Raw genomic sequence first — 11,733 nt, 5'->3', positions numbered from 1 at the left:
GAGCCCAAAATTTACAATTATTTATATGTAGACATTTTTAATGTTATGTAACATGTACATCAAATAAATTAGATTTAATTTTTTTTTTAAAAAAACCTTATATCGGTTTTCAAAGCTGTGATATATAAAATGTGATCATACACCTGGCGCACGCAATATTTTCTCCTGTTTGGAGGCTCCCAATGTAAATTTAGTCCAATACGGCCTTGAATAAGACAAAATTTCAATAATTTTATGTAAAATGTTACATGTGTATTTATATATAGCTGTAAATCTTGCCCCTAAGCATCCAATAATCGAGAAAATTCTAAATAAATTTTACTAACGAAAAAAAAAAAAAATGATAAGACTAGAAGGAGAATAAGGGCCAAATATTGGTTGGGCGGACAAAAATTGCTTGGGAATGGAACCTCAATTGTCGATTTGAGATTGTTGAGTTCATCATCGCGTGGATATGAAATTCCACATCTCGAGACAAAATCTAGTACATATTAAAAAAAATAAAAAAGAAATAATTAAAAAATTAAAAAAGATTTTGAAATACATTTTTATTGTCTGAACTTAGTATCAAATTAATTTCAAAACTCTCAAATTTTTTCATTTTTTAGATTCTTAATCATTTTGTTTTCGAACAAATTTATCTTATTTTTAATACTGTAAGCCCACCAACGGTTGTCTAAACCCTTGATGGGTTTACCTAAAAGATTACTTTAATGTGAAATTTGATGCCCACATGGCAACATTTCTTACAATCTCAAATGTGAAATTTGATGCCCACATGGTAACAGATCTTACAATCTCAAATGGAGAATTTGGTGTTCAATTCCCAAATAATTCTTGTCCCGGATGGGTGATTGAAAATCTTACGCCTAGTCTCGAGGTATACCTGTAGCATTGCTCATTAAATATATATTAAAATTTTCTTGGGTATATGATTTGATTTTCTGTTTTTAATTCATAAGTTTTAGGCCTTGCTTGGCATCTTTGCCCTTATTTCGTCCTTTTAAATTATACATATATATATTTTTTTGTAAAATACCATAGAAAAGGATGATGAATTACTTATAATTCTTACATCAAGGAGTTTGTTTGACAATAAAAAAAAAGGATCTTTTATATGTTTTTTCAGCTTCCAAGAGATTTTTTTTAAATAAGAAGTTATTCATGACGTCAACCGCTCTGTCAAATTATATAAAATTAGTATTTAGGAAAAAAAATAAAAAAAAATCAACAATACCGAGATCTTATTAAGGTTTTGAATTGGGTTCAAGCCCTTTCATCACAATATGTAGTTTTAATTTTATCTTTGAAGTTATGAATGAAGCAGGTAGCTTGCTACCTTGTTCTCAAAAAAAAAATTTTATCTTTGAAGTTCTTAGTTGGAATGTTATTTCTAGAGTTTAATTTCAATTTGAGTTTCATTCTCAAAATTTTAATTTTCTCAATTATTGTTTAATGATGGTTTTTATGTGTTTATCTTTTCTGGAATACATATACAGTAGAATTTATTAATATTATTATACTAAGGAGTTGAGGGCCGTATAGAAAAAAGGTGAAGTAAAAAAAATATATATATCATATATATATATTTTTTAAATTTTTTGATGGAATTATAAAAATTATATCTTAGTGACTTGTTACGATTCTGGAAATATGTACTCCCAAGTTTAAATTGGTTTTAGAGGCAAATTGTTTCAATTAAGATGATACGAATGAAACCGAAATTGAAATCCAAGTCAAATTTCAGATGCGAAATTTGGTATACTAACTCCAGAATTACAGTTATTTAGACTTGTTTACATTTGCTAAGGTTTCTAGAATATTTTAGGCAAGTAGAGCTATTTAGACAATCACTAAAAACTTGAATCCCATAAATTGAGCCTCTGCTGCCTTTTAGTAGGAAAAAACATATTTTTTTGCTTTCTCTCCATAATTAATGTCTAAATAAGATATTCATTGGTTAAAAAAGTGGAAAATCTTTATATCTTGCTTTCCTTGCCTTCAAAAAAAGTGTAGCTCTTCTATTCCAAAAAAAAAAAAAAGAAAAAAAAAAGAGACTAAAAATTATTACTGTGATAAAATATATATAGGGTTACATTTTAAGGTCGAAAAACAGAATCTCTAATTTAATAGCCCCATATGACTTACATGTTAGCCTTTTTAATATGAGAAAGTAGAATCTCTACCTAGGCCAAAAAAATTCATAAATTGTTTCACCTACCACATGATGTCACTAAAAAAAATTTTAACAAAGCTAATAAATTATACTAATGATTCTTAAACTTTTCCAAAAGTAGTTTTACTTTTGTATCTGTTCTACTGAAATGACAATAGCACTTCAAAGTTTGATGAGTGCGTGAAATCGCAATTTTGGATAACTTCTTCCTTAACAAAATAGACCTTCGATATGCCAATAAGGCAAGTTTATGTTTTGGCTAAATTACATTGGTAAAATTTAAACGAAGCGGGTAGCGTAGTACCTATCTCTCTCTCAAAAAAAAAAAAAAGAATAAAAATCTAATGTGGCATTAATTCCAATAAGTTAATTATTCTTGGACTAGGATTATTTTTGTGCTTGCGCTGAAATATTCATTATTTACGTACGTGCTCAAATTTTCTAATTTTAAAGCATTATTATTGTTATTGCAGTAGGAAGTGACGAATTCACGGCAATGAAATAGTAACTGGACGCGTCATATAAAATTTTCCTCATTTGAACCATGGAACCTGAAGATGAGGAGGACTAAGATTAAAGGATTTTCAGAGTTGGAGGATCTTAGTGTGAAAAAGAAAGCAAAATGGGAAATTGATGAAATTGGAAGTAAAAGTCAAACGTTAGATTAAGGAGACTAATTAATGGTGGTGGTGGGATTTGCTTGTATTTTCATTGTTGTTTATTAACCTCCCTCAAGTTGGGTGGGACTGCAAAAGGGTACAAACTAGCAAGAGGGGGCGGGTACATTCATAATTAGAAGAAATGTGAGGTAGGAAAGCGCTCAATAATTGTAGTACCGGATGAAATAAGCCATGTGATCCATTTGTTCTCCTCCTCGTCGTCTTCGTCTTCGTCCCCACACAGTGGTGGGCCCCGCCGGGGACAGGGACCTTGTTATACCCCCTCGCTCCCAACCCTTCAGGTGGGAAATATCGGAATAGAGCGGCGGAATTAAGAAGACCCCTAATTCTCCCTCTTTCGCTCTATCCTATATTTATCCCGTCATTTCTCGGCTCCCTCCCTCCCTACAACAAACATATATATATCTATCTACTAGTTATTCAGTTTCCGCAACGCAACATTATTATTATTGTTGTTGTTGTTGTTGTATACATACATACATACATGATTATCATGGAGGAGCTCATCTCCACGCCCTCGTCGTGTTCGCCGCCGGCGTCGCAGCAGCACTTCTTAGGGGCGGGGCCGTCGAGTTTGCAGAGCAAGCTGCAGTTCCTGCTCCACGCGCGGCCGGAGTGGTGGGCGTACGCCATCTTCTGGCGCCGCACCCTCGGAACACCACCACCACCACGCTCACCCTCCTCACCTGGTGCTGCTCTCCTTCGGCGACGGCCACTTCCGCGGGACCCGCGACGGCGAGCACCAGAGGCGCAGAGGCGTCGATCAGGAGGGGGAGGGGGAGGGGGCGGGGGCGGGCGGGGACGGGGACGAGGCGGAGTGGTTCTACGTGGTGTCGCTGACGCGGTCGTTCGGGGTGGGGGACGCGGCGGCGCCGGCGCGGGCGTACGTGGCGTCGGCGCCGCTGTGGCTGACGGGGGCGCACGCGATGGCGGCGAGCGGGTGCGAGCGCGCGCGCGAGGCCCACCTGCACGGGATCGAGACCCTGGTGTGCGTCCCCGTCCCCGGCGGCGTCCTCGAGCTGGGCTCCGCCGACCTCATCCCCGAGAACTGGGTCCTCGTCCAGCAGGCCAACTCCATCCTCTCCTCCGACGCCCCGCACCACCACCTCGCCGCCGCTGACCCCTCGCTGCGCGCCGCCCCGCTCCTGCCCAAGAAGGAGGGCGCCGCCGCCGCGGGGCTCTCGTAGGGCGAGCGGCGCCGCGGGGCCAAGAAGCGCGGGCGGCGCCCCGGGACGGGGCGGGAGACGCCCGTGAACCACGTCGAGGCCGAGCGGCAGCGCCGNGAGAACTGGGTCCTCGTCCAGCAGGCCAACTCCATCCTCTCCTCCGACGCCCCGCACCACCACCTCGCCGCCGCTGACCCCTCGCTGCGCGCCGCCTCGCTCGACTCCGAGCACTCCGACTCCGACGCCGCGGGGCTGCTGCAGGGCGAGCGGCGCCGCGGGGCCAAGAAGCGCGGGCGGCGCCCCGGGACGGGGCGGGAGACGCCCGTGAACCACGTCGAGGCCGAGCGGCAGCGCCGGGAGAAGCTCAACCACCGCTTCTACGCCCTGCGCTCCGTCGTCCCCAACGTCTCCCGCATGGACAAGGCCTCCCTCCTCGCCGACGCCGTCGCCTACATCAAGGAGCTCCGCGCCAAGGTCGACGACCTCGAGGCCGACGCCAAGCGCGCCCGCAACGACCGCATCGTCCCCCGGCGGCGGAACCGTTTCCATGGAGTTGGAGGTGAAGGTGGTCGGATCCGACGCGCTGATCCGGGCGCAGTCGGAGAACGCCGGCCACCCCACCGCGGTGCTCATGGCGGCGCTGCGCGACCTGGAGCTGGACGTGCGGCACGCCTGCGTCGCAAACGTCAAGGAGGTGGTGCTGCAGGACGTGATCGTGACCGTGCCCTACGCGCTCCAGACAGAGGACAGCCTCCGGACGGCGCTACTCAATAGTCTAGAGAAGAGCTGCTAGCTGATCCACACCAACCAAAAAAAAAAAAAAAAACAAAAAAACAAAAAAAAAACAAAAATCGTCATCTGCTGGGATTCGTTTCGTCCGATAAAAGTAATTTTAGTTTCCTGCTATTTGTGATATCGACTCGACTTAGGTGTACGAGCGTGCCCCGTGTACAGAATAAGTAAGTATTTGGGCCTTACACATAGAAATTAAGGTTTTAGATGATGGCTTAATTATTAAAAGAGCTAAAATGGAGTTTTAAGTAACTAAGATCAGTAACTTAATCCAAGGAAGGAGTACTTAGTTTAATTGCTCGGTTTTTTTTCCTTTCTTTTTTCCTTTGCCGTTTATTAGTGATGAAGATATATCAATGAGGTTACGTTCTTGACTACTCAGTATTAGCATGTTTGTATTCGCTGATCGATTCAGCCTGCATGCTTAATTAGTTGGTTACATTTACTACGTACAAGTATTAGAAAGAAACTGATAGAAAGGGGACTAAGAAGAAGTTGAAGAAGAAGAAAGAATGAAAAAGTACATATGTGACCGGTAATTAATAGCTTGGTTAACTCCGAAGGAGAAGAGCTCGATCGAGAATGGTAGCAGTTTTATTTCTGTATGGAGGAAAATATTTTGAGAAATAACAGCTTTTGATCAGTTGCTTAAGCAAAGCTTCGTCCTGTTTAATCAATAGTAATGGTGTTTTTCACAGAGCTTTCGTATTTAATTGCACCTTGTATAGTAGTACTCCATCCTTTATTTTGAGTTAACTTTATTTTTGCTTCTCAAAAGTTAATTTGAGAAAACCACAAATATCGAAGTAACATGCATGCTCTTATGATGACGACGAATGTGCCATAATATATGTGTACTCTCCAACTCAACGGTCCCGGGACTGCACCAAACGTTTGTTTAATTTTTGATTGATATGAGTTAGCATATTAATTAACCTTTTTTACTTAACTTAATTATTAATTAACTTGCTTACCCTCTTCTTCTTTTCCTCTTTCTTTATTCTTCCTCTTCTTCCATTTTTCCAAAATGTTATTTGGCAAACAAAATATTAGAGGGCCACAAGGTTAATTGCTCGGCAAACTTAGCCAATTATATTGTATATTCAAAAATTGTTTTAGATACATATTCTGTATGTTAATACTAATTGCGCATTTACATAGGCCAAACAAGCCATGGAGTTTCTTTTTATCTTCTTTTCCTTCGAACAAGCTCGGAAGTCCCAATAACTCGCACTAAATCATTCTATTTTTAAATTTACTTTTGTTGGTATCGAATCCCCAACATCTCCGATTGCGATTTGGGATTCCAATCAACCACGCTCGATCAAGCAGTTCTGATAAATTCTTTTCCTTCCAGCGAAATAATTCTGGAAAAGTGGTGCGATTTCAAATGTGATAAAAAGAGATTTCGGAAAACTAGCTATATATATTGAGATATACTAAGTTTACAACCCAAAAGGATTATAGAATTACAATACTCAGAGTGAGCACCGGTCCAGAATTTATTTATTTTTCTAATTTTATTATTTAAAAGGAGAGTGATAAGACTAGTGTTCAGAAGTTAGCCTTTCGGTAATATAGATTTATCCGATTTCAACTGTATTTGGATTGTAGTACTATAGCGCAACTATATATGTACGTAGGGTTTTGTAGGATTATAAACGTATAATTAATTTCATCTATTTTTGAAATTTAGACGCTAAATGTAATCACCAAGAGAACACACTACAACAGAATTAGGTTATAGGGACACATGTTTGGGACACTTTTGAGTAAGTGTCCCATTTATCCTAAAACTTAAAAAAATATCTACTAATACCTAAATATAAAGTCCAATCCAACCAAAAATAAAAGATTACTCTACTCAACCCATCACACCCAGTCTATTTGGCCCGATTACAAACAGAAAAGAAAAAAAAAAAAAGAAAAATCAATTACCATCTTTTCTTCTCTCTTCACTCAATCCACTGAAATTCTAGACGAAGAGCCTTTCCTGTCGTCCTCCTCCGCCACCGCAGCCAACGAGATAGAGTTTCGGCGGTTGCTAAATACTTAAATAAGTGTTGGTAAATTAGCAGCACTCTTTTAGGTTATAGCGACACTCTTTAACTGTCACTATATACCTAGCGACCCCACATATAGCAATACTTTTTAAAAGTGTCGGTAATTTTAGCTAGCAGCACTTTTTTGACATGTACCTATATTTAAAAGTGTCGCTATAGACCGTTTTTGTTGTAGTGACACCATCAACTTCTCCCTTACTATTACAATCGTCAATCCAATTCTGTCCTTAATATTTAGATTTTGTATTTTATCACGCTGTCACTTCAGCATAGAAAAGATACAATGATACTACTGTATATGCATGATCCTATGGTTTTATATACCTTTTGATTTAAGCCAATTTGTCTTATATATATATATATATATATATATATATATATATATATATATATATATATGATTACACGGTGTTCCACCTAGCGTGGCGCCTCCCCATTATTTGTTACGTACGTTCATCAAAAAAAAGAAAATTGAATTATTCACTACCATTTTAAAATTCATATAGTATATATGATTGCTTTTGCTGTAGTTTAATTTACTATATTTTCTATTTCGTTTTTTGTTTAGAGCTTTAGCTCCTTTGAACTGGATTAGTTGTTTAGGTTGGAATTAATTACCGGGACAAAAATCATCCCCATCCTTTTTTGAAATTTAGATCTGTAGACCGCGCGCCATGAAAATCTTCTACTAATTCTTTGGTTAATTTGGAGTTATTTATATTAGATTCTCCATTTTAATTTGTTCACAAGTGGTGCTTAAATCATTCCCAAAGCTGCATTCTCATTATAATTCAAGCTCATCCTTCAATAAATGCTTGCGGACAATTTCTCTCCAAAAAAATCTGCATTCTACGGAATTAATAGTGGCCACAAACTGTTTTCTGAAAAGGAAGGAAAAACTTTAATTTAATAAACTTTAAGTTAACTGCATATAGCTTTATCCGTTTTTACTTTGCTATCCTATAGTTTACAAAGTAGTATTTAATTACTTCTAATTTTATTTTTGTATAAGGACGTATCGTTATACATAGTGGCAAAAATATAATGATGATAAAGTGTAGTCAGAGTAAGTCTGTGCACTACAATAAAAATAGTATATAGCGACACTTTAAATGTCGGTACATGTCAAAAAAAGTAGTGCTTGCTAAATACCGACACTTTTTAAAAGTGTTCTTATATGTAGGGTCGCTATAGATAGGATCGTCTTGATATTTGGCACCCACTCCTCCAACTACCTGTGGTGAGGGATACGTAGCGATCGTAACACTCTACGGTCCCTACGAGATCCTCGCGGCAGAACTCCAGCCGCCGGAACCTTACCTCGTCGGCTGCGGTAGCGGAGGAAGAGAAGGGGAGATGGTGATCAATTTTTCTTTTTCTTTTTCTTTTTCTTTTTTATTTGTAATTAGGCCGAGTGGGCTGGGTATGGTTAGTTGAGTAGAGGAACTTTTTATTTTTGATTGGATTGGGTTTTATATTTAGGCATTAATAAAATTTTTAAAAAAATTTTGGTATAAATGGGACAATTATATAAAAGTGTCCGAAGAATATATCCCTATTACCTAATTCTGTTGCAGTGCTCACTCCAATGCGTCTCGCTCCCCTGACACGGCCATCATATGACAAGTGCCCAGGTCCACGCTCCGTAACGTCGCATGCTACGAAGGGCACTCTCGAATGTAGGTTTTTCCACAATATTGTCTTTAGCGCTTTATGACGCTTACGACTATACCGCTTACATAGCCCGCTCACTATGTTCGCTTGCGTTACCTTTTCGAGCCACTCAAATATGTGGCACAAGCTAGCAAAACTGCCAAGCCCGATGAGTTAGCGAGACACCTTGCACGTCAATGCTTTGCACATTTGTGTCACCTATTTCGCCCGCACGACTTGTATGTCTCATCACTTCTAGTGAGTAAAGCCAAAAAGCCTGCATTGTCCTTTCAGCTATCTACATGGCCTTTACTTGCCGTGGCGCTCCCGCCCATGATTAGCCTCAACGAGATACTTAACTGATTCAATCTTATTTCATTCTGCTTGCTACCACGTTCTTTCATTGCCTAACCAAGCTTGGTTGTTAGTACCCTCAATTTAGCCCTACGGTTCACTTTTTGGATCCCAACATGTCACGCCCCGGGACCCAGCGGAAGCCCGCCCGGCGCGTGCCCAGACCCGCCATACGTCTAAAACATATAAGGCATCTAAAAACAACAATAAATAAAGCGGTAATACAAGACAACTAGGAGTATCAGAGTATGATATAATACTAAGTTCTACAATAATGAAAGGAGCATAAAACTGGAATCCACTAATAAAAGCATAAAGTAATACAAAGAAAATCCCAAATACAAGTGCCAAAGGTAGATATATAGGTGGTCTCTATACATGGATACAAAATCTCTCACTCTCTCTCAACTACAAAAAGAAAGAGCAAACCACCTAGGCAAGAGCCGCTCCTCGCTAGCTAGCTATGCGATCCCCTTACCGCGATCCCGTGCCTCTGCCGGTGCAGAAGGTTCTGAAAGAAAACCAGAAAACGGGGGCGTGAGAACTATTAAAAATAGTTCCCAGTGGGCAATTACTGACTTCAGTGAACTGCGCCACAAGGCCCAAAAGCTACGAAAAGAGGTCAGTGACTAACAATGTAGTAAAGCGAAAGGTAAGAAAAGTATAACTTACTATAACATAGAGTCTCTACTTAGCATGATTTGCCTAAGTAATAAAGCAACGATATCATGAATGTATATGGATGTGTATGACATGCATAAGCATAGAAATGCAACCAATCCGATGTCCTCGATGCAAAAATAGTAAATATGTCATTGTTTACTATTCTAGTTCAAGTCCACTTTAATAGTTTTAAAGTTCACATAGCATGTTTTGTCACTAAGTCCCAATGATATAAGACCCACCCGAAGGCTGTCTGGCCTGCGCCGTGCCTAATGGCCCCGTGGTAGTCAACATCCCCACTCTAGGGATGAGCCTCCCCCACGGCAATCCACTTCGGCGCCCAATCCCGCACGGGCGAGCATATGTCGCGATGGCTATCTCCGGAGTGCCAGCTTGTAGGGAGCAACCCTCACAAGCATGTGCGAATGAGCACAATGGCAAGCAAACAATGATCTGTCTCAAGAACCAAGTCCTCATGTCTAAAATATGAAATATATCAAGTATCTTAATAGCCTATCTCTATGTCATCATGTCTCTAATATGGAATATAGCAGATGTACAATGGCCTATCATCATGTCTTTAAGTTGCATTTTCATAGTTTACTAATTCTAAGTGCCCCTTTATGATACTTTTGTTCGACGAGTCCCAAGCATGGCATTAATATATTCATGATGTATAGTTCACTCAATTCTAGCATGGAGACATGTTCTCAACTTGCAAAACCAAGTACTATCCACAATGCATGCAATCTACACATATAGCTCTACTATATGGAGTACAAATTTTACGATACATGAGGCATGCATGCAGGGGCGGAGCCATATTGGGGCCCACAATGGCCATGGCCCCCCCCCAATATTTTGAAAATTACAATAAGCTCTAGTATTAAGTTCCTGAAAAAATTAAAATTTTATAAAGTGTGGGGGCCAAAATGTAATTTTGTTACAAAGTGGCCAGTGGGCAATAGAGTTGCTTGTGGGCCAAGTCTCCCGCCACCCAGACGCCATGATGGCTGATGCATCATGATTGACGCCCCGCCGCGGTGCCGCCCACGCTCTCTCACAAGTCACAAGTTACAGTGCCTAATTACGTAAACCCCTCTCTCTCTCTCTCTTCTCTCTCTCTCTCTCTCGTTCTCTTTTTCATCACTCTCTCAATCCCTCGCCTCACGTCTCCGGCATCCCGCCTCTTGGACCGCCGCGCGGCCGCGCCGCCTGCCGCCGCCGATGCTGCTCGCCTCGCCGCCTCGCCGCTTGGGATCGACGCCTCACGCCTCGGCGCCTCGGCCTACGCCTCTCCGCGGCGCGGGCCTCTTTCTCGCCTCTTAGACCGCCGCGCGGCCGCGCCGACTGCCGGTGCTGCTCGCCGCCTGCCCGCCTCGCCGCTTGGGTTCGGCGCCTCGGCGCCTCAGCCTACGCCCCTCCGTGGCTCCGCCTCGCTCCGCACTACCGCAGTTAGTTTTTTCTCGTCGCTCGTCGCACTGTCGCAGCCTCGCAGGGCCGAGTCGCCCACTCGCCCCATTCAACCACGGTGCGGACTGCGGCGGCGTGCTAAAAGCCTAAAATCCTTACACCGGTGGCGCCGTGGTGGACCGGTGGTAATCTCTCTCTCCGTTTTAGATAATTAGATTATTTCAGATTTTCAGTTCAATAAGAAATTAAGAATGTTTATATTTTAGCACTTTAATTTGCTTTGCATAATTAATATATAATTGATTAATTGTGTTTGCCTGTTTGTTTGGTATTGCCGTATTGGATTATTTAATATTTGCAAATTGNTCTGGGCGCCTCCCCACATCCGGCTCCGTGGCTCCGTAGCTCGGGTTCGCCGCTGACCGCTCCGCCGCTCGTCGTGGCCGCCGCCGTCCGCCGCGCCAGCGCGCCGCCAGGTTCTCCGCACTCCGGCCTCCCGTCTCCGCCCTCCCCTCCCTAACTCTCTCTACTTTTTCTCTTGTTCTCTCTCTCTCTTCTCTCTCTCTTCTCTCTCTCTCTCTCTCCTCAAATGCATTAATCCGTGACATTAATTGAACACTGAACACTAGCTCTCTCGCATCCGCCGCCCCCGCCGTCCCGCAGTTAGTACTACGCAGTAGCACCGCACCTCTGAACCGGGTGTTCTGTTAGGTTAACGGGTGACGGTAAAACATTGTTTTAATGTAAAACCGGGGGTATGAAATATTTTAAAA

The 11,733-nt window shown here is 41.8% G+C and overlaps 1 protein-coding gene across 1 annotated transcript; it reads left to right on the top strand.

Moving 5' to 3' along the window:
• LOC109707675 (transcription factor MYC2-like) lies at window positions 3,503–5,471 on the top strand. Its single transcript, XM_020229138.1, has 2 exons — window positions 3,503–4,041; window positions 4,234–5,471. The coding sequence occupies exons 1-2, from the start codon at window positions 3,783–3,785 to the stop codon at window positions 4,794–4,796; spliced, it is 822 nt and encodes a 273-aa protein (XP_020084727.1). The 5' UTR covers window positions 3,503–3,782; the 3' UTR covers window positions 4,797–5,471.

The sequence above is a fragment of the Ananas comosus genome, linkage group 1, assembly GCF_001540865.1.
Source record: "Ananas comosus cultivar F153 linkage group 1, ASM154086v1, whole genome shotgun sequence".
NCBI lineage: Eukaryota > Viridiplantae > Streptophyta > Magnoliopsida > Poales > Bromeliaceae > Ananas > Ananas comosus.
Note: the sequence above shows the minus strand (reverse complement) of the source record. Positions and strands in the feature narration are given on the sequence as shown.

What these genes read in the sequence shown, in the direction of transcription:
- LOC109707675 (XM_020229138.1), top strand. Translation starts at nt 3,783, where the DNA reads ATGGCGGCGAGCGGGTGCGAGCGCGCGCGCGAGGCCCACCTGCACGGG. An exon ending in CGCCGCCGCGGGGCTCTCGT is followed by an intron (nt 4,042 to 4,233) that starts AGGGCGAGCGGC and finishes CGCTGCGCGCCG; the next exon opens with CCTCGCTCGACTCCGAGCAC.